This window comes from Galleria mellonella, unplaced genomic scaffold (genome assembly GCF_026898425.1).
Source record: "Galleria mellonella isolate WM207_F2 unplaced genomic scaffold, CSIRO_AGI_GalMel_v1 utg173, whole genome shotgun sequence".
In the NCBI taxonomy this organism is placed as follows: Eukaryota; Metazoa; Arthropoda; class Insecta; order Lepidoptera; family Pyralidae; genus Galleria; species Galleria mellonella.
The window spans coordinates 2,619,122-2,644,129 of record NW_026442016.1 but is presented as its reverse complement, the minus strand read 5'-3'; the positions used below and the strand labels follow the sequence as shown (position 1 = coordinate 2,644,129).

The following is a 25,008-nucleotide window of genomic DNA, read 5'->3' as shown; positions in this document are numbered from 1 at the left end:
AATATTATTTATGTAATTTTGTTTTGTTCTACAGACAGATTTCAGTTTGTAACCCTTTTGGTTCTTACTTGTTCGATTTTTGGATCTCTGAAATTTTAATTTCATATTACAGCTAAATTATTATTTTAGAAACTAGTATAAATTCAATTTGAGCTACATAACACTCAGTGTTTTATAATGTAATAGGTATTTTTTATAAACTACCTATAAATTATATTTAATTTTCAACTTAGTTTAAAAGGCAGGAGATTCTCAAATCGGTTGCATTTTTTATGTTTGTTTCTTCATAACTGCGTCAGTTATGAACCGATTTGGAAAATTATTTTTTATCTAAATGACTATACTTATAGATTGATCTAATAGAAATTTTATTGAAATAAGTTTAGTAGTTTACATTTTAAATAAGAAAAATCGGTGTTTTGTGGAACACAATCTTATAGAAATAAGTTTCGACAATTAAGTCCCTGTATCGACCCCATTTTGTGTTACATTGTGTATAAACATTGCTCGTTTGCAGTGCAGTATTTTTTTTTGTATATGGTATTAGCACACCCCGGATACTTCATACAAAAAAAGCATTAACCGTGCCTATCAGCTGTCATTACTACATACACAGATGATGTCGGTACACGCTCAGATTTATATGTATGTACCATACAGGATGCATACTTGTTTCGACTTGCTATATTTGAGTTACAAAGAGGGCTTAGGATCGGCTCGTGAGAAGGGTACAGAATGACCATACTGTATAAAGTATTATTATTTATATTATGGTATCAGATTAAACGTTATTTTTTGTATTTCGTATTTATATAAAACAATACTAATTTCGTTTAATTAGCAAGAACAATTAAGCTACTATCCACCTCATGTTCCCGTTAATTGTGTATCAAAAACAATAGTTTGCTCTAGTTGATCTGAATCAATGTAGATACTTATATTGTAAAACAGTATGACACAGTTAACAGTTTTTACATGGGAAACATGATTTCAAACATAGTTCTACATGATTAGAGGGAGTAACGGTGAACACGTGAGCATTCAGGTTAATCATTAAAGTCATTAAACATAGGGGAAATTGTTCATCAACATCAATGTTATATTGCAAGTACTTTTTACTGTAAGTGTAGTACAGTGGCTGTTTGTGTGTATGTGTGTGTGAATTTGGTTATCATCAAAACAAGCCATCAACTTCCCACTATTGGGAACGGGTCTCTGCTTCTGTTTCGCTATCTTTGAGAAGATTAGCCTATAATTACCTAATTGGAATAGGTTTTTTATATAGAATTATCATCCTTTTGTATTGGTGCAATTCCTTTGTCCTTTTAGTTTTATTACGAAAGTCTTGGTGATAAAGAAGTGGTGACACATTACACGCTAACACGGAATAACTAGGTATTTAATTATTAGAAAATATATTAATAAATTTCTTATTTTGTATATTGCATAGCTGTAATGCATACAAAAACTTGTTTGTAATTAGTTAATATATTTTTCAGTGTTTACTTTTATATTTGGACAGTTATTAATCCGACTGATTTAATTGAAGTTTATTTATTTATATTTTCAGATTAATCATTCAAATGATATGAAAGATAATGATGAAGTAATGACTATTAACCGATTACATAAGTAAGTAAAAGTTATCAATTATTATGACGAGTATCGCCGAGTTTAACGGCCTAAAATGATCACTGAGACATCACGCTCTGATGCACCTTACGTGCTCTAGTCGGAGAATGGGAGAAAGGAGAAATATCTACTTCAACTTATTTAAGGAAGGAGAGGCCAAATAGCATAAACTATGTTTTTGTAATTAATGTTAATAAAAATGTTATTTAAAATTAAATTAATCACAATTAGACACTCTATTTTCTGTTATACAAGTGTTCATTAAGTGCATTATACAAAATTTATTCTGTTGAAGATGTTTTATATAATTTCCTGTTTAAACGTATTTAGTGAATTGTTGAAGGTCCTACATTTATTTATTTAAATGTTAGGTACATCCGCTTTACAAAAATTATTTATTTTTCTGCTACAGTGATGAACAAAAGTATAGGATGTCAATAATTGTACACTTAATAATATACTGTTTGTATAATAAACTAAACGCCCTGAAACATTAATGAAAATCAGGCATCAGATTACGTATACTTAGTTACCTAATAATTAGTTGCATGCTAGATATAATCTCTGAATTTGGTCTTAAAGATTATGCGAAAGGATCAAAATATCGTATATTCATTCGTTTAAATTTTCATAAGAATTTTTTATAATGTTTTATACTATTGAACTTATTGTTACGTGCTTTTTTGCTTATCGTTTTTTCTATTTAGTGTTACATTCTGGTCAATTTTAGGATATTATTTGCTTAGATATATGTACCGTTTATACTTGTTTTAAGACTAGATTTTAGTGATCAATGGTGTCAATTTAAAGCACAAATAATGGACTTTTTGTGTATATTTAAAATATTTGAAACACTATCATTCAAATTCTATCTCATGCTCAAAACACAACTGACCTCCTGTAAGACCCGCTTGAGCTGCAGTAGGAGTGTTTTGATGTCAACCACGTCCTGCAAGAGTGAAGCGGGCGCGGGTGATACGTTTCCATCGCTGGTGCCGCCCTCTGACGGCGTTTGTGTGCGGGAACGTTGTAGCAACCGCGCCGTGCGCACTGGCAGGCTGGCTCTGAAATCAAAATTGCCAATTTTACGTTTTTATTTGCCTAACTTGGGAAGATTAAGATATACTTAGTTATCGTGTCAGCTGTTAACTATCTACTGCTGAAGTTATTTTAAATATAGGTAAAACCCTCCCTATAGGTAAATTTACCAGTATATGGCATAATGTTATACAAATAAAGAAACAATACAAGCTTGACAATAATATTTTGGACTGTGTAATTTGTGAATGTATGGAATTGGCAATAACCATACTACTAATAACAGTTAATCTTATTATATACTTATATATGTTATATATATAGATGGAAAAAGATAAAAAAAAGTGTGGAAAGTCTTATAATATTTAAAGCTAACATCAGTTGTAGTCATTGAAAGTATATAGAATGTTGGTGAATAGCAAGATTATATAATTTTCAAGAGATGATGATAATTATTATTTAGGTTGAATGAAGACAGATTTAAAAATTAATAACGTTGATTATTAAAACCAATGGCTTAGAATACATTAAATACAAACTTTAGAGATTAGGGATATATATATATACATAATTAATACACGTATAAAATTCTGCAAATCAAGCTTTCTATAATAATATAATAGTAACAGAGTGGCTTTAAATAAATGACTAGATGAGGTAGATGACACATTCATAAGATATATTTATTTTTATTCTCATTGATATAGTTGTCTCGAAAATAGATTGTTGGGGATATTCCAATATTTGTAATGTTTTTTTTTTAATCAGGAACAATGTCCGAATTATATTACAATTGCAATCGTAGTTTGGTCGTTTGGTTATGCCATGTGGTCTCGACAACAAATAGGCTATCCCTTCCCTTTTCATGCGTGTCGTAAGAGGCGACTAAGGAAGGCGAGGGAAGAGCAGTAGCGTCTCTCTTAAAACATCTCCAAAGCATCGCAGTTAGGCAACTGTGGTTAATAATCCGCCTGCCATGCGTGGCAAATACTGTCAATACCCTACAAAGGGGAGGCTTATATTTAGCATGGGCAGGTAAATGTTGATATGATGATGATGATTCGTAGTTTATATTTAGTCTCTTCGACTTATCGTAATAGAAAAAAAAATATGTGTATAGTAGAAGTCTAATAATATCGTACTAATGAACTGTTGATTTCATTTGTGTCGCTATGACGCGGACGTACGCGACACACCTGAACAAATTAATTAGGGAAAGTGGTCGATCTATTTAGGAGTGCTGTGACGGTAAGTTCGAGTTACCAGGTATCTCAGAAACTTTTATTATATCACGATAGTGGTAAATAGGCTTATGGTCAGCTTTATTATAAACCGTTAAGATTTAAAAGCCCTTAAGCTATTAAATCATTCAGAAATTATTGTAGTACTTCTAATAGGAACACAACTATGCCTATAGTATATTCCAATAAAATTCACTATAAAGTACCTAAACAAACGAATTACTTATTCGTATAAACAAATAAATTAAAGATTATCTGCTGATGTGCAATAGCAATACTAACCAAAAATTATTAGTTTTTTAATTGAAAGTATTTACTATTGTGTCTGGTTTATACTAATTCTGATAACATTAAAATCAATTACTCAAATAATAAATATAAGTGCATGTAATACAAGTTTCACGAAATACCGAATTACCGATATCGATTTAATGTTTCGATTTACATTAAGAGAGTGTTTCTGTGTACATTTCAGCAAATCTTAATAACCTTTTCATTAATTTTTATTGACACAGAATTATAAGCAATTGTTCATCGCTAGTTCTTCACAGATAGTTGTCGATAATTTTGTGTAGGTTTCTTTATGATCCTTTACTCCACTTATGCGTTATAATATTTATTTTTGTATTTTTATATATTACTTTAGATTTGTGATGATATAATTTCAGTTCCCGTAAAATTGTTAAGTACATTTTTTTATCTATACAAATTACACAATTTCAAACCATAAAACGTGTTGAAAAATATGTTTTAGTTTCTCTACTACGAGTATATCGTGACAAAAATCAATAAGAGCGTGTCAGCCACGCACTATTAGGGTACCGTAGGTATTGCTTACTAATATTTCTGTAAATTGCCATGTTAACATGAAAGATACTCTCGTCTTCTCATATTCTCGTATATTTAAAAACTATGTAATTTTAAAAAAAGTATGAAATATAAAAAATTAACTACTTGTTTGTAAGTAGTTAATTTTGTAAGTAGTTAATTAAACACTTCTACATTTTTCTTTAAAAATGTATAGAGATTGAACTTAAGCAGCAAAAATTATGACGCTGTAATATACGGTCGGACATCCAGAGTGAAAGATATACCTGACGATAAATTGTAACCAGTAAAAGATGGTGACATAAATATTCCGTATCAGTCAACAACTCTTAAATAGACATTTGGTATTAAATTAAAAAAGTTGTCTATTAAATCTAATACGGAACACTAAATTATTATGAAACATGATTCCATGGCAAGACGCATGTAAAAAGAACGTGTACAACTTAAAAACATGCGATATTCTTGCATGTGGTTAATGGGCGTAGAGTGGTATATGGATCATCAATAGGTACCTATTGATTAAAATAATGACATGCAATTATGTGAGGTACCTATCTACATATACTCGTTTGTTATTGCTTCACGTTTTTAATTAAAATTTAAATTCAATTTACGTTACTGTTTAGAATATTGATAAATTATTTTTATGTTATATATATCTAATCAAGACAAAGATAGTAAATTATACATTTTGAAATTCAAATTATATACATAGTCGTCTTTTAAAGACGTGTTTTATTAGAGAAATTTAATATTTTTCCCAAAGAAATATTTATCTATAAGTCTAAAAATAAAAGTCGACCTTCAACGCCAGGAACGTGACGCAACATTCAATCAAGGAAATATAAGAAAGTATATTTTTTATGTTATTTTTAAGGGAAAATATTCAATTGAAGATGCAAATATTTTTTCGTAAATTCCGAACCTATTTTGATGATTATTTTTTAGTTGAAAATATTTATTGACGTGTCTGACTCGTACCAATTCTGACAACATTAAAATCAGTTATTCTATTATTAAATATAAGTACATATAATATAATACGAGATACACGAAATACAAAGTGAATTGCAAACATGTCCTGAATTATGAGCAAACAGAACTAGACATAATTGAGGCCAGTCACCTAACTCTGCGCGTCAACGTTTCAGCGACATTATCAAATTAAATTAACCTAAATACGTAGTAATTTTTGCTGTTTCAGATTAAGTAGGTAGGCAAGTACGTCTTTTAATAAATAGATAAAAATACTATGCTAATTCTGCTGGTAGGACACCAGTGAAGGATGTTAGGTTAGGACAAACTTAGTTGGACAGTCATGACAAATTCACTAGGAATTACTTACAATGGTTTCTAGGGGGACCGCGTGGAGGTCGACCTGACAGATTATATTGCTAGTAATGGAACCATGATTCCATTAGAATCGGGTTTGCGAACCGTGAACATGGATACATGAATTGAATGTATTTGTTAAATAGACCACAATTCGTTAGTAAAAATCCCCTTGAACAAAAACTGGTAAATAGTTTGAAATTGTTATTAATATTTTGTAATATCAATTACAAACGAAATCACGGGCACTGTTTTATAAAAGAGGTGTGGTTAGACATGCACAAATAAGGATAAATTATAATAACCTATAATTACTAAAACAGGATATACATTAGGTACCAACGGATGCTACAGTCAATTTTACAGTAGGTAGTTAAGTAAACAAAATAAACGATTACAACATAATCGGGCAATAGAGCGTGAAAGAAAAGTAGAAAATAACAATTGTTGTTGCACGCAGACCTTTGTTATAGACAGTGACAGTGTGCAAGAGAATTTCACTTATAATAGTTTAGCTAGTCATCTAAATATTCATGTACACAATTAAAAAACATACTTGAAAAATGAATTAGTGTTATATCACATGTAAAGAAAGTTGATTATAATTTAAGAGGTAGTGGGGAATAATATTGTTCTTCACTTATGAAGGGAGTGATAATATAAATAGAGAAAATGGAAATACGTTCTAATAGTCTTCTAATAATGATAATTATGTACTTTTAGTATGGAACAAAAAAAAACTTATATTTATAATATGCACTGTATGTACAATGTACTAATGTACAAAATAGTATAAACGAAATAATTTAAATGTTTTATTATTATATAGAATTATTTCGAATACATAATTTTATTAAGTATGCAGAAAAATTACTATGTAGCTAAAACTGACTTTAATAATAAACAGTGCATTATGTGACAGTTAAACATGATATCTAGTACCGTATAGGGGCTTGGGTTCATTTAAGGATTTAACACTATCATAGACATATTTGCTAATATATGTTTCGTGATAGTAAACTCCTTGATGTAAGTTCTTTTCAAATATCCATATATACAACCGCCTCTCGTTTGGCCTTGCTTTTTCGTTGTTGAGTAGGCTATTCTGACCTTTCCGGTAAGTATACAAAACAAAGACTTAATGCCAACTATTCGTCAAAGTTTTAAACGTGAATAAACATGAGAGCATGACCTGATTCACAGGAACACAGACCACTGAAATATTAACCGCATTTGTTACAATAAGTATTGACTTATATGTCTATTTCAAAGATAACACTGAGCTGTCATCCATACTTAAATTGGAAAATATATGTACTCATGATATTGATAATGGTACCAGATAACACTATGTTAAAGATAATTCAGCATGCCAAAAAAATATTCTATACTTTTAAATAATGTAACTATTAAATGATCGTATAGCATCATCCACTCTCAAATTCAGTATTAACGAACGTAAACCTTGTACTCGTATCACAATAAAGAACACAGCTGTTGAGTATTTTGCAAATGGTCCACCTGTACTGTTTGGCTTTCTGGCTGCGTAGACTAGGCGCGGGGCTAGATGATCGGCCGGGTGCGATGTCTGCGACGTGAAGGTCGGTCTTCTGACGCCGCGCGCCCAGGGCATGCTGGACAGGGGTGGCCGCACCGGGCACAGCGGACGTGGCCGAAACAGAACGCATGCCGCGCGGGAGACTCTCACGGCGCGCACGCACGCGGCCGACTGAAGTTCGCGCGCTGCCCGCGCTATCGGCCCAGCCACCGCCACCGACGCCGCACCAGCCCGCCCGGAAAAATCAGATCTCGTCGCGTCAACCCTGTCCATTCATGCTGAACTATTCACAATCATCACGCGGATTTCTTTTTGTTACACTCTGTTTCCAACTGATGTACTGTTACACTACCTATATTTAACGCGGGTTAGCTGACTGTTCTATGGATGAATGGCATGGTTTGGATACCATGCTGTCGGCTTCTACCGTTCATTGGTATTGGCATCTTGTTCAACTATAACGAGATCTGCATGCGTGAGGGCGTCGACATCTAGTTGAGTTACAGTAGTGTATCAAATGACGCAGCCAGGTGTGTCGGAAAGGGAGAACACTGAACTACCGATTCTAACGTCCGTAGCGTCACATCGCGCGTTACGCTCGTTGCCCGCCAACCGAGACCACAACCACTTTCTTTTGCACGTGATTTTGTTTATTTCGCGTTACAGTTTGCTTCACTATACAACCACTTGCACGAGTTAATTCTCCTTATTTCTTCGTAACGTTCTTTCGTGAAACGACCGATGCGTTATTTTTATCCTTAAATATATTAATTTAACTTGTTGAGATTTTATAGCAGAAGATCTTCTAGGTCAGTGTCACTGTCTCGATGCGTTTGTTTGTTTTGTAGGGGTTGCCGGTCCAAACAGCACACCACAAGCGAACACAGCGCATGCGCGCGTCCGTTCAATAATCGCCCCTTCGTCTTCGCCAGCTGATTCACTTTTATCACATATTGGGGAGAGATCATTGAGGGTTAGTAGTTACAAGTACATACTATTTTTGCTCAAATAAGTTTTGATCCATCAGATGTATCGGCCTTATTTTTAAGTTGCAACTTTTCGTTCAAGCATTTGTATTAACATTTCAAATAAGTTCTATTTATAGCTACAGCTAATCCCAATAATATAAATAAGGCTGTTAGCAGTTACAGGGACTAATGCTATAACTGCTTTCAACAGCTTTATTTATACTGTTGGGATTGTCAAACAAGATGATCTCCTAACTCATAGTTAGTGGAAAGTGGCAAACGTCGTCTACAGATATAACACCATAGACACCGCAGACTATGCGGCCTATAGTAATACTAATATTGAGAAACTCTTGAGAATCATAACTGTTGTTTCTTGTATATAGATTATTCTGTCTTATCTTTATATTTTTGTTTATATATAGTTAACAGCATTGAATAGTGGCAGCTGACACTGGTGACAGCTATCACAATCAAGTCCGACTCCGGTCACGGTTTGTGCCGGATTGCCGGCAGACCGAGACGTTATTTGCCCAAATAACGCGGAGACGGTAAGTCACTCCCACCATTCGGAACAAAAAATATACTCACACAGACAATAATTTATATACCATACTTATTATATTCCACATTATGTTAGAAATAATTACAGCCAGTCATAATTACACAGCATCTATTGTTTATTGCTGCACTGAATTACTGACATATCTATGTATTTTGAATTTGATCTGGGGAAAAATAAGTACAGATTGCTTCAACTATGTAGTAACCATGTGAAAGTTTTTAAACATGTTGTACGACTATTATTTATTCGTATAAAAATGCACACGGCTAAACTATTTGTTAACTATACTGAATTAAAGCAATAAATAAGTATGTTCGGAGAAGTTTAAAAATATTAATTAGAATGTGTCAAGGAGTGAAGAATCAATAATGTAAGACACATCAAAGCGTGATATCTAAGTGATTATATTTGAATTTGAACTTAAAATGGATTGGCTATATAGTACTGAAATCGACAATCGATAGGTAAGGAAAGTTCTCAAATGACAATCCCATACAGACGAACGTAGTGCCCTACTAATTTTAGTGATAACTTTAAATCTATTACAAGGACTCCCTGTAACAGATTTGAGTGGATACAATGAAAAATAACGTTAATTTATAAGACAATGAGATCGCTTCTGAGACGCTATTTTTCGAAACATATTTCTTAACCTAATATTTTAATTTGATAATTTCGCGAAATTCCTGTTTTATTCACCATCATAAACTAAATTTATATTAATTTTAACTTAAATAGATTACAAATTTAGTTTACATTGGTCCTTAAAATAAATATTTAGCCATGATATCAAATTGTAAATCTAATTTTGAGATAGTTTTATAGAAATAGCTCTTTAGAACCGATCTCATTAAGTACTTATTGAACTGTATATAAATTTTATAAAGCAATCAAACTTGCACCGAGTTTACTGCTGGCTTCGTTAAATATCCCGATGATTTCACCGTGAAAGTTAAATATTTTATGATCCTTAATGGATAGGTATAAAGGTTTATGTAAAGTATACGTTTCACAATTTATTTACTCATTGTTTAATTCTCTTGCATTCTCTCATGTGATTTCATCTTTAATATCAGAAAATGCATTTTTACTGTATAGTTTGGGTACAGTTATAATTTTATTTCAGGTATAAGTCGATCAGTCAAGTATGAGTATTTTATTTTGAATTGAAGTGACTATGTGAATTTTTTACAATAATACTGTTTGCTCAATAATGGATACACCTTTCCAAAACTCTATCACGAATCAACCAAATCCTTCTAAAAGCACTGATTTTAGGGCAGGTGAAAATAATTTTCAATATAAACAACGCAGGTGACTCATAACGCCAATGTAATCTATTCTATATATAGGTTTAATTGCATGCTGACTACGCTCTTCGCAGCGCAATGGTTTTGATTTTTTAAATTTTATTTTTAGCTATTACATATTAATTAATTTATGTAACATGTATTTTAATTCATCTCGGAATATTTTTAATTGTATTTTTTTATACCATTAAGGTGGCAAACAAGTATACGACCCACCTGATGGTAAGCGGATACTGTAGCCTATAAACGCCTGCAATACCAGGAGCTGACTGCTGAAGAAACCTCTTCATCCCTTTTTAAAGAACCCCATGCTGAAGTCTGTTGGAAAAACTTCAACAGGCGGCTCAATCCATAACCTGAGCTTTCGTGGTAGGAAACATATCTGAAATCGTATTGTACGCAAACATCCAGGCTCTATATCTTTGTATAGTCATCAGGTATATCTTTGTATAATACCTTGTATAACTTGTATATCTGTATAGTTAATACTTTACTATATGGTTTTTATTTCCTTTATTTAAAATTATCGAATGTTTATACACATTTTCACTAATAAACACAAATACATTTATTAATGAACATATTTGAATTTTAAATAACGCAGGCGGCCAATAAATCAGACCGGATTGGATTTTTCAATTTAAATTCTATAACTATCCTTTGTTACACTCTATCTGTCTTTACTAATATTGCTAACGTGAAAGTGAGTTGTTTCTAGATTGAGTGTCAGTTGTCTCTAGATGTTTAAATAATTACTGATCATCGTGAGATAGAGCGTCAAATTTATATTTAGCAAGGAAAAGGACACGAGTTATTTTTTATTTAATCAATATAACACCAGGTACGTGGGCGATTTCGTAGGCATAGTATAATAATCATTTCATCTATCACATTTATGCATAGTTATTCCCAAAAAATCGGAATTTATTTGATTTTATTGGGATGAAAGCTCACATCTTTATCTTTTTTACCGTGAGAATTTATGAAGACCTTTTTTTAGCGCCTACATTAATAATGATTTTTTAGATATTTACGTCTATGTTGCCGTATAGTACCGGCATAGAATGAGCTACCCCTTTCTTTATTGTTGCAATCGTAAGAGGCAACTAAGAGAATTAAATGGTCAAGAGATGGGAAGCAGCTTTCTTCTTAAAACGTAACCAAAGCCTAACTGCGGCTGTTAATTCGCCTGCCTAGACTGGCAACTGTTGGCAAAATCCCCTCAATGATAAAGTGTCATAAAGAACGTTCTTTACTCTAACACAAACCTCCCCCGTAGACTATTATATGGTAATAGACTGTTTTATAATAGTCTACGGAGGAGGTTTGTGTTCAGCAATTAACAGATAACGGCTGATATAATGATGATGACAATTAGATGTTTACGTTATATTAAAAAAAAATACATGTTTTTAGATTCAGTAGATATTCAGGCATATATTGAGATATCTGTACTACTATTAGGTATTACTGCTCATGTGAGATGGTAGTGACCCTCTGGTTTCAAGAGTTTTTGGCCTATGACACGGTTTCATTTACAGTTACAGTTTATAAAGCTGAGCTTTGCGTTGATATAGCAATCTCAGTGCCTAGTATCATATTTTTTATGTACTCGTATATTTTAAGACTACATATTGAGTTCTAGTTTTTTCTGGTACACAAGTAAGTGGGTGACTATCTAGTATCTACTAATTGGGAGTTAGAGCGAGAGCCGTCACGTAGAATGGCCATAGATAAATAAGTTGTTTGACCTCAAGCGTACACGGCGACTGCAACTGTAACTATATGCTCGCTGATGGATATCGTACACATCTTTTATTAGAGTCAAGTTATACGAGCTTTATGGTTGACTTTGATTGATACTTTAGTCATTAATAACTCTACTACAGATCTTCGGACCACACACATATGTATTTTGCTAGAGAGATTATATATTTTTAAATTTTCATAGTACCGTTCTTTGTATGCTATATGTACGGTCAGTTACAGCATTGAAAGTCCATAAAAATGTGAAAACGTAATTTATGGATACAACATTTTATTCTACATTTAATCAAAAAAGTATATCAGTTATTAAATTTGGTAATTGAATTTGACTCCAACAATCGCCCTTAATAAAGTTCTTTCATAGTAAAAATGACAAAATGTTTGCCTGTAGGATACTTCACTTGATACAGAATGAAATTGAAATCAGTACCTTATTTTTAGTAAAAATGAATATTATCATTAAACAAAAATAGATCACAAACGACAAAATTTTTTTATCTCTCATAATAATGCAGCGAGTGTCAATTGTGAAGTTCGATAGCGAGAGGTTCATAATTATTTAGTTGTTTTTGAATTTTTTAATCACTAATATTTGTGTTTTAATATATTCTAAAATATTAAGTAGATTCTTGTTCTACTTACAGCTAACGACTTTGATTCCACACTATATATATAATAATAATATGTCAGTTTCATAATAACTTCGACATTGTCAGTATAATTTTACCTTAGTCCTTGTAACATATATTAATCAATTGAGAACGAGAATGCCACATAATATATGAGTTAGTAGTAGATCGCCTAACCAACGAACAACTTTTAATTTACATTCTTTTCTCTACAAGAATTTCTAACTATAATACGTATCTATATATATGAATTGGTCATAGCTTCAGGACTAATGTAGGTGATTCAGTATCTAAATTGGAAAACATGGACGTTAAACAAAAAAACGAATCTATATCTTCTCCTATTATACTCGTTTGAATTTTAATACCGTTGTATATACTGTTAGAAAAAATGGACGTGATTTTGTCGTAATTTGAACTACAAGAAATAAATAGAATTATTGCTTCAATATAAATGTATACAATCACCGTCATTTAGAACATAGGTCAAGGATGGTCATAATTATGAAGTGACATTTAGAATTTATATAGGTGCTTTGTGATTTGTTACAATAACAATAGATAGATATTATTGTAACGTAGTCGTCAATATACTTTACTAGCATTTACCCGCTACTCCATCCACGTAAACGGGATGTGTTCACTGACTGGGATAAAAGTAGTTTATGTCCTTTTCTATATCATACAGTACATGTATATCAAATTTCAAAATGAATGGTTAAACCGTTATGGTACTAAGAGGTGACAAATGAACTCACTTTCACATTTATAATATTAAGTAAGCCTAATGGCTTCTATTCTAATGGATCCTAATCCTAATGGATAGCTAACACTTTTTAAATATAATTATTTATGTAAGTTATTAGGATACATATTTTAATTTTATTTGCATGAAACCTATTTTTATTTGACTCAAAATATTTGTAATGGTCTGCTCTAACAAAGTGGGTGTTTATTGACATTTATTCCATAAATATAACCCACGTGCAAAGTTTTGGCATTGATGAACATATGTAGTTATCATAAATTTGACTAGTGTAAACCTCTCTAAACTATGTTAAATTTATAATATACCAATGAATTAGTTGAACAAAACAATGCAATACATTTTACAAGACTTCTAAGAACTAAATTTACTTTATTGATTAGGACAGAACTCTTTAAAGTTCAATCATTTTGAAGTCATTTTATGTTGATTCGATACTTTTCATAATCTAATATTAGGATTCATGTGAATGCAAATTTCATTATCACACAAAGAATATGTTATCTAAGTAGAATTTTACTGCGCCATATCCATACATTTACGTATCTAATAGATTGTTTTTAAATCCCCATGTGTTCACATACATATAAAAATATCTACTATTATTAATGATCTAATAAAGGATTAAAATTAATAAAATTACATTTAGTAGATTAAATGATCAATTGTACTGTTGGTATAATAATAAAAAAAAAAAAGTCCTTGTGGATGAAATAAAAAAAAAGATAGCTTTATTGATAAGTACAATATATTTTTACAATACACAAACAAACAATCAATTTTTTCCTTTTTTTTTGTAACAATTCTAGACAGCTTATCAAAATCGCTTGAAAATTGGTAAAGATATCGCATAATTATCAAAAAAATTATATTAAAAGTACACCCGAATTAGAATATCCTGCATTTTGTGATGGACATGTACGAATAAATTATCTACACTACCTCATATGTCGATAATACGATACTGATGAAACATTATTTATTAAATTTATTAAGGACATATACATATAAATATACTATACTTATAAGTGTTTATTGCAGAGAAAGTACAGTCATGTAATTTTGATCGTTTATATAATTTTACTGAATCGTATTGGAATTAATGGTGGTTACATACTGATACACTTATGTCATCATCATCCACTGCCGTCAGCCCATAAGAGATCATTGCTTGACATAATATTAAAGGCTTTTGAGTAAAGGGTATATTCAAGTATTTTAAGAGTCAGTAACGTACATGTGCCTCCCATATGTATTTGTGTTTATCATCAGATGGATTGTATGCTTGTTTGCTACCTTCGTGATATGAAAAAAAAATGCGCCATCAAAAAGTGTGCACCATCTAATCTTTTCCAGAGATTTTGTACAAATCATTACGCTATCTAAATCAAAGGTGCCTCCTATTACGTTTGCCTAGATGCTGTTTCCACTTCACAACACGTTTACATAAACAATTATTGGTTTTCTGACAGATATGATCTGCTCACTGCCGCTTCAACCTAGTATACTACTATCGATTACCTATATAATAATATGCTACTTTATTATTAGTTCTTTGGTAAAATAATTCGTTTTAATCAATGATATAACATAAAATCATTAATTTCAATTCAATTTTAAAAACACAGAACATCATAAAAAGAGATATCCATTATATGATTTTCTGATCGAATTTCAACGTATAGACCAGTCCTGTCCTCAGCGTCCATATCTCTGCTATATTATTATGTTATTAGAAAGATAGGTTATTATGTAGGTAGTGTGAAAAATAAGATGGGTTCATAAATAATAAAAAAAATTAACAGAGAGTCGAGTAAGTACATATATATCGTACACACTACAGATTTTTGAATGATGTGAAGTTTATTTAATAATTAAATTTTCTTATATTTAATTTAAGAGCCGTATACTTATGTAGATTTTATTATTACACATATGTTATGAATCTTCATTAGCATAACATACCTCTGAGCTTGGCCATTAAGCATGGTGACCACTTGGGCCACTATGCCTTTGACCGGCGCCTCCCGCTCCAACATAACACTTGGCTTTTCCATCTTCATCACAACACGTTAGTTTAGTTCACCGTCACTTAATAAATCACTCACTGATACTGTTACTCAATTGATAAAACTGAGAAAAGAAAAAAAAAAAACTCGCAATGTCCGGTTTACATCACTAAAACAGTTGCATACTAGTGTTTTAGTGGATGTATGTAAACGGCATTTTTCAAGTTTCATGTACGTAGTAGTTAGTTACGCTTTAGTAGAACTAAAGTACTTTAGTATGTATTTTTTTTTATCTAAAATACACTAGTACAATAGTCTACTAAAGCACTTGAAGTGTTTTAAATATGCAAAGAGTATGTTATGTTTAAATTTCGGACGTAGTGTGCTAGAAAGGTTATTTGACGTGTACAGTTATTTTTTATTTTTAAAGTATTAATGGAAGATAGGAAGATATTTCTTACATATGGTAGACATGCACTGGCAGGTATTACGTAATATTATTACGACATTATTTTATTTACACGATGAAAGATTGGCATACGACGTGCGTGGAATACGAAAAGGTTAATTAATCTCCTTACATTACATAAAAATAATAGATTAACATTTTAACCCCATCATATTTAGCGTTGCCTATCAAAATTAGGAAAACGGTTTATTACTCCTTTCTAGTCATGACATTTATATACTATGTATAAAGCGTTACACTGTACTTGGTGGTTATTCATTCGTTTTCCTTATTACGTTTCCAGTAATTGAGATATTGAGTTTGAAAGTATTCTATGCTACTTACATATGATTGCATTTTAATAAACGAATAGCCATATAATTGTGGATAGAAACTGGGATGATGATAAAAAATAGCAAAAAACTATAGGAACTAAAACTTACAGAAGAAACGATAAGGTAAACTTAATAGTAAAAATATAAATAGACGATATCTGTACATAGGAAACATTTAAGAACAATGTTATTGAGGGGTCTCAATAGGATCAATAGAAATAAAAAATAAATTTTTTAGAATTTTGTTTGTCTGTCTATATATTTGTCTCGGTACAAAATTGAATGCGATTTTCCTTTTTGACCTTCAGAAGTTCGAACTTAAAATCTGATGTACATAACATATAGAATTGACCTATTTTATTGATTTTCCTACTTCCATTGTCACACAAACAAGCACGCACAACAACAGTCTCGGCCAAAAGAAAAAAAAATTATTGGCCTAAATATTTTTGTAGAAGACAATAAACATATAGGTAATACATAGGGTTCGGAATTTGAATCAAAACAGATTAGTCATACTCACTCATGCATCTATTGGTCTGTCTATCATAGTCTATTGTCTCGAAATAAACGTTGGCTGAGCGATAAACGCATACACAGATATGGATTTAAATAGTTATAACTAGCTTATATACCTTGCCCGTTTACTTTTTAATCTAAGCAGTCTTTCTACTCTCTCAATTAAATTTCAGAGTAAGGTTTCTAAAAAAATAAAAAAAAAATCAAATAGAAATGACAAACATACCATTATTACATATAGATGACATTTCTGAAGGAGTCTGATAACAATAAATTATAAATTATTATATTTGTATTATAGTAGATTGAGGCACTTGCGTTATCTATATTTATTTATACTCGTATCTTTGGTAATACATAAATATCATATGACATGTCTCGTGTGGAGAAGAACGCGACCACAATGATTGTATTGGTACTTATATTACGGGATTATCTACGACTTTGCCCACATAGTATTTCTTCTTTACATATCTATTTTAATAAAAATCTTTTTTAAATAATAATGTTTGTAACGATTTTGTTAACTGTGCATAAATTGATGTTACTCAAAGATGTATAAAAGTGCCAAATAATGCAAAGGATGTGATCACTACTAGTATAGAGTAACAACAAATAAACAGCATAAAGACAGGAAGTAATTACATACGATAGATGTTTTAATTCTCACTTAAATTTCGGGGCGTCTAGTTATCAAAATTTGATGAGTGGATACCTCCACTTTCCAATGTTAGCTACTAGTTACATTAGGTAATAACATGTCACCCAACAACATATCTGATATTTTGTAGTTATGAAACACTAACACGTTTTAATGTAATATCTAGCTCAAAAAGTTGGCTGTGGATAAAAATATGTACCTAAAATAATTGCTTCTTACATACGTAAAACAAAATATATTGTCTTTCATCTTTTTTTATAGAAAATCACTAATCCTTATTATCCTTACTAATACTGTAAATGAGAAAGTGAGTTTGTTTGTTTATTACTTAATAGCACCTTAACGACTTAATCAATCACTATGAAGGAGGGAAAGGGATTGTTAGCAATGGAGTTCGACATTGCTAGCAATATGCCCTATCAGGTCGAGCTCCACGTGGTTCCCCCTGGAAACCATCGTGAACAATTCTTGTTAATTCATCACGATGGACCAACTGACCTGCTTCATCCTCATCTATCATCCCTCACTGGTGCCCCGCCGGTGTATACCAATAGCGCGGGTGGGGTTACCATTCCGTTATCACCCATTAAAAAAAAATCACTATGAAATTTGGTATATACGTACTATATGGGGTGCAGAAGAATATAGGTTTTATTCCAGTTAGTAAACATATCTCTATCACCCGAACAAAATCGCAAATAAAACTTAGTATCTTACATAAAAAGTATATAAATTTACGAAAGTTAAACATAATATTGTACTTTTTACCTGCAACTTCGTCCACATGACCGGGATAAAAAGTAGCTAATCTCCTTCTCCATAGGTGCGTATATGGTATACCAAATTTCACAGTGATTAGTGAAGTCGTTCAGAAATAAAGAAGTAATAAACAAACTTTCACATTTATAATATTAAAGACAAGGATTATTTTTGATCGTTTATGAAGTTCATTCAATTCTAACATTAATTTTGTTGAAAGACTTATATATGCATCGGCTTTAATGGTTTTGGTATCTCTATATTTCCATCACCTTTTGACGCTGGCTGCATATGCAAAATTTGCTAACAAAAGGTAGAAAACAGTCCTTTGGCTCAACAAAAGATTTATAAATAATTGGCAATACTTAAATTGTCAATTGCACCATGCTATTGCAACAACTAGGTTTATCAATGGAATTGAATATAATTCAAATTTAAGGTTTTCAAATCCTACGAAATCATTTCTCACGAGTTCGTACACAATGATTACAGAGAATTATTTTTTGCTCTCACACTGCAATAGTTTTAAGTGCATTATTTTAGTTTTATCTACGAGTATAATGAATTGCTTTATATTTTGGTATATTAGATTCTTTCATTAATGAACAAAGTTATGCGCCGAATCGGCATTAGGTAAAAAAGCTGTCAACTGCATCTATTCTTTGCAATTATTCTAAAAATTAAATTACAGTTTATAAAACCAATTATTTGTATGTTTGTTACCTCGTTCAATTAAATAAAATACCTGTATAAACAAATTATTCCTAAATTTATTATAATAATGATTTATGTTATTCTGAGAAAATGATGTAGGTATATTAAAAAAAATGTTGCAATAAGATATCTAATGTATATGCAAATGTGTGATTTTGCTACAAAATGAGTAATGACATATTTTCATTTATTACAATATATGTTTTTTCACTACATACCGTGGACAAAGCGGCAGGTAAAAGCTTCTAGAGGAAAATTCATTAGGTATTATGAGTTTTGTCATTCATTCCATACACTATTATAATGAAAGTTAAGCCATTTAGAAGTAATGGTTAAGTTGGCGTGCGGTCTGAGGTGACAAAGGTCGAATTTGTGGCAGTTTTGAGAAAGTTGAGTAATTACGCGATCCAAAAAGTGACAATGCCATTAAAGAATAGAAATGTACGTAGTCCCAAAAAAGAATAAAAATAGTAATAGTTGTAGATTATGTGATTTGATCGCGCCATTGGGTAATCTGTCGTTACGTATGACACCGAATTATGCACATAACAGGTACATACCTACTCGTATATTACGAATAACAAATCTGTTAAAAATATTTTACATATATATAGAAAAACACACACATATATAGAAAATATTATATAGATTTTTAATATAAATTACAGATAAAATGAGTCAATTTTAAAATTCGGGAACATGATAGTATCTACCTATTATTTTATAATATTTCAGTTTTAGTGTTTAAAAGCAAAAAAAACTACATTAGAATTCTTTCAGATTTATCTGAATCAGAACAATGTTCCGACGATACTGTTCTTTTTTAATTTTTTTTTTTAATTTTGTTACCTTAGATATTGTTACTTTACACTGTGTAAAACTGAAAACTTGTAACTACCCAAGTTATTCCTATTTAATATGTCAAAGCCATGAAGGATCTGTATCCTATGTATGTTGAAAAACTACAACGTACAAGTATAAATAACTTTATAGCCGATAAAATCGTCGTGATTAAAAGCATATGGTGTGGTCAAAAATAGAAACATTATACATAATAGATAGTATATGAATCTGACAATTTATATTAAAGGCGTGGCTTGATTATGCGCAGAGAGTACTACTTATCTAAATATATACAGAGACGTGAGCAACACTACCGGCTAATTACCGAATAAGCTTTATAAATAACGGTATTTATGATTTGATGGCCGGCTTGAACCAGTTCTATGCCATATTATGCAAAATAAGTAGGCATGATTCCGCACAGCAAAATGCATAAACGAATTTCACTAGTTAACTCACGAGTCTTTCGTTTCAACCACATCTTGAGAAATACAATAGTTCATTTTATAATTTCACACACTGTTTTGTCATACACTTAAAAAATTTTTGAATATCAGCCGTTCACTGGTATTGAAAAGACTACACTAAAAGCTGCTAAAGCTATTCAATGTTGCTATAGTAACGAAATTTGAACAACAATGGTATCAGGTCACACAATGAGGCAGTCCTGGATGTGCTCCACCCATCATAAACTAATTTGATTGTTTACATTTCACTAGAGACATAAGATAAAGAATTATTTATTTACTGTGATCTTAGTATTCGTCATAGTCTAAAATAAATAACTAATTATTATTACTTAGTTTGTTTATTATCATTAGAATAATCTATATTAGAAAAAGTTTGGTTGTCAGATGTTGGAAGGACGATTAAGGTAAAAACAGCTTTACCTAAGAACTTTACTGATCCTTTATAGTATTATATTATTATTACCTTCCACCATGACCTGGTTGATTTCGTCATATTCGTGAACGAGTGCTAGTTTTAGGTTAAAAAATAAATCAATTTTATTTAAGATATCCCTGAGCAATTTATACTCTTTTTATAGTAAATAAAATTTTACACTTTTGTGCAATGTAACTAGTTGTTTGAAAAGGTAGCTAAACTAGAGTTTCTTTGCCGTTAGTCTCGATTGAGACTGCTTTCTGAATAAGAAGGTAAAGTGAATAAGAAATGTAACTTTTTATAAGTACCTGTCAGTAATCCTTAGTTAGTTTAGATGCGAAAGCAACGTCTGTCTGTATGTTAACAACTAAAATGCAAGCGAATTAGGGAAAAGATATAGTTATGTATTTCGTTAGCAAAAGTCAATATTTAAGTACCTACATTCAAACTATTTGTTTGAGAAGACATTTGCTTGAAAGGGAAATCAATAGATACCGATAACGTTCATTGTTGATAAACTGATAAGCTAGTATATATAGGTTTTTATCGCAGATATGGCCCTTTCAGTTAAGAGGAACACTTATTTTATGTAGGTATATAATAACATAATAATGTATATATAAACTATAACAGAAATATATTTCAGGGCCGTTTACTTCGTTAGCGAGATCGTCGGGTCCTTTCGAGGTTTATTTTAAAGCTTTTGCCCTTGAGATAAAAGGATTATGTTTTATTCAGTCTCCGAAATTTGGGTACTTAGATACCCAAATTTCGGAGTGAAGAATAAATAAACATTATTATAAGCATTTCTTTATACACATATAAATAATGAATGACCATTGTTAACATTAATTAGGACACAATTGATTAAATATTACTTAACTAGGTAACTATGACAGTTGTTATGATTGTTATTTGAACAAATAGTGAAATTGAATACTAAAGTAATTATTTAGAATGAAGTGATTTGATTATTATATTTGAATTTTCATAATTGTAACAAGATATAGGGATATCAGTGGTCATTAAATAATTTATGTTTAACTATAGCAGTCATATTGTAAATATATACTTGTACAGTTCCTTTTATAAAACATGCTATGGTCTCATCACTTCAAAGTGCATTCTTAGTTGGTAACGTCACTGCCAGTTTTTGTATTATTGTTATTTTTGTTACTCAATATCTATTTCAATAAACAATAACAAAAATAAACACTATAGGATACTAAATTTCATCGAGTATAATTTTAATTCAATATTTTATAGATGATTCTAATCGATCCATAGATAGAGAGATGTTAAAAGGTACACAGATTATAGTTTTTATTTATCAAGATTTATTTAAAAGGTTTCTACACGCCATAAATCTAATAATGCGCGGTAGATTATACTACGTTGTGCACTTATAAAGAATACTGCAAAGTAAGTCACTGCCAGTGCATTATTAAATTAACTGTTTTTAGATGGCGCACATAATTGTTATACCCATAAAATTCCCCATTAAAATGTATTTATGTACTTGCAATTCAGAGGTATTCCCTTAAGTTTCACTGAGTAGATTTAGTCACTGAAGTGAATTAGATTTAAAACAAACTGTTAGGCATAAGAAGCTGATAAACGAGTATGTACTTCGATATTATAATTGGGAGTTCATTGACCGGCTTGAGATCGGCGTATCGTTGATTAAAGTAACTTTTATTGATGGTATCGTAAGCGCGATGAGCACGTGCTTCGTGCTCGTGCTATGGCCAGTTACGTACGGCCCCGTGCGCGACGAAGTATAGACTAACAAGTAACAACTCTGTAACGGCGACAGCGACCCGCGCCGAGATGAACCGAAGCCCCATAGCAGCTGCGCGCCACTTTATCTGATTACCTCATGGAGCAAGGACCTTTCGACACAAAGCTCACCGTAAAATCCACCTTGAAAATCGGTGGTCGTACCGCGAAATTCATCTTACGAAACATGCTTGTTAGCAGTTCGATGTTTTGTAATTGCTAATGGACTTCAATTCAAATATGAGTAGGTATCTACTTAGATGAGGCGTTTTATCTGGAGTAAATTGACCGCGATATTGAAGAGCAAAGATCAAATTATCAAGTTTAGGTTTTGTCGATATGCCGCAAAGTTTGCCTCAAGATGGATTGATTAATTCAAGAAGATTCATTTAAGTAAACACGGAATACCTCATTATTTCGAAAAAAAAATTAAGTCCCAGTTTCAAATAAACAAAACATAGCCTAGAGTTTTTTCTTGTTAATATCAATTTGATTCAGCTATATTTGACGGCATAAGTGTATTAAGTTACGTATAAATATATTGGAAAGATATTGGAGAATTTATCGTAATCGATTAAAAAATGTTCCTCTATTTAGATTTACGATCGAGACTTCACGCAACGTACTTGTAGTTACAAATAAATAGTACTTATAATCCTGGGGGTCTATCACTAAATGAAATCCCGAATTTTCGGACTCAATGTCGTGTTATCGTTCATACCGAAATCGGTCTAGTAAATAGAGTTTAACGTTTTGTTTGTCATAAATCCTACCATAAAAGTCCAAAAAGAATATTTTGATAATTTTAATATTTTTAAACCATATGCATTATATAATTTTAACAGTAAATTTGTATTTCGTTCGGCCTCGAAATTTCGAAAAACACTTCATGGTAGACCCTCTGATTTTTATTGCTGACGAAAATCAGGTATTTAGGTAAGTACCATCTACATGTAATCGCGTCGCGTTAAATCCCAATCGTGAATTTAACGACGCGATAGTTTTTATCTGTCTTTTATGTAGATACTTCTTTATTTATTAAATATATAGAATATTGTTCCATTCTCCACACTTTTAGTTAATTTTTATATCAATATTCTTATAAATAATTCTTCAGTTTATAATTGGTATGACCAATTATTTTAGTGCACAACATCAATATATCATTCTGTACTAAAAATCCAAGTGAACTCACGCAGCTAGCCTTAAGAATGTAACTTGCAAGGAAATTGTTCTCACTATGTATCATAGCTATTGTAGTATCGTGTCACGGCGCATGGAGGTCAAAATAGACGCCCACGCGATGTCTGATAATTGAAACTGTTACGGTTCTTTGATTGTTTTAATTTTTACGGCGCCAAACAATTGAATACATGTGTATAATCTTATCAATTTTCCTGTATCTTGTATTTGTAGATATGACATGAAATTTGCAATTGTGTATAAGTGCTCTCATTAGAATTTTGTAGCATAACAATCCTTATTACTATGAGTATTAGGTATAAATGTGAAAGCCTTTAAAAAAGTTTGTATAAATCTAGTAAAATTTTTGGATAAATTGTCTAGAGTGAATAATGGTTCATCAATTTGTGCAACAACGTCAATTAATGCGTTATTGTTTTGTATAGTGTAAAAGTGGAGTTAAGCTAAAAGTATAAAAATAAACAAGGTTAGAATAGAGTCAGACGAAATATATTAGTATCAGACTTTAATAAAATGAAGACCAAAAACAAGTACAACCATTATTCAACATTAAATCAGCCGTTAACTCTTCACTACCGAACATAAGCCTCCCCATAGACTACCGAAAAACGGTCCCGAGCCACTTGCATCCACTGATTTCTTGTAATGCATATGAGGTCGTCGTTCTATTTAGTGGGCTTTATTATTTTTATGGGTGATAATGGAATGGTAACCCCACCCGCGCTATCGGTATACGCTGACGGGGTATCAGTAAGCGATGATAGGTAACGATGAAAGCAGATCAATTAACTCATCCTGACGAATTCCACTATAATTAACCACGATAGTTTCTAGGGAGAACTACGTGGACGTCGACCTGATAGGATATATTGCTAGTAATGGAGATGTAAAATCCATAACTAACAATACCTTCCCCCCTCTAGTGAGGAGTTATCCTACACTACATTTTCCTGTATGGGGTTGCCATTCAAGATCTTGTCTTCTCCATCGCTTGTCGTTTACTACCAGTGGGGACGGTTTGCCAGTATTTGTCATGCTTAGCAGGCGTACAACCATTAACACTAGAGGCATAATAGGAGCTGAAAAAAACATAATTAAAGATTGTGTCCCACAAAAAAACCGACTCAATTGTAATAATATGGTACCCAGGAGGGGGGGGGGGGGGTTGTTAATAATGCGGACTACCAGTCTCATTGTTAGCAATATGCCCAAAAAG

General features: G+C 31.6%; 1 protein-coding gene across 10 annotated transcripts in view; it reads right to left on the bottom strand.

The window, feature by feature from the left end:
* Positions 1 to 25,008, bottom strand: part of LOC113515641 (uncharacterized) — a 97,671-nt gene that overhangs the window by 5,537 nt on the left and 67,126 nt on the right. For all 10 annotated transcript variants that reach the window (XR_008252652.1, XM_052893219.1, XM_052893221.1 and 7 more), the window contains one exon: positions 2,528 to 2,696. Coding sequence is in view for 9 of the 10 variants with exons in the window: in XM_052893219.1 (XP_052749179.1) it covers positions 2,528 to 2,696 (169 nt within the window). In the remaining variant the exon portion in view is untranslated. The remainder of the gene's footprint in view (positions 1 to 2,527; positions 2,697 to 25,008) is intronic.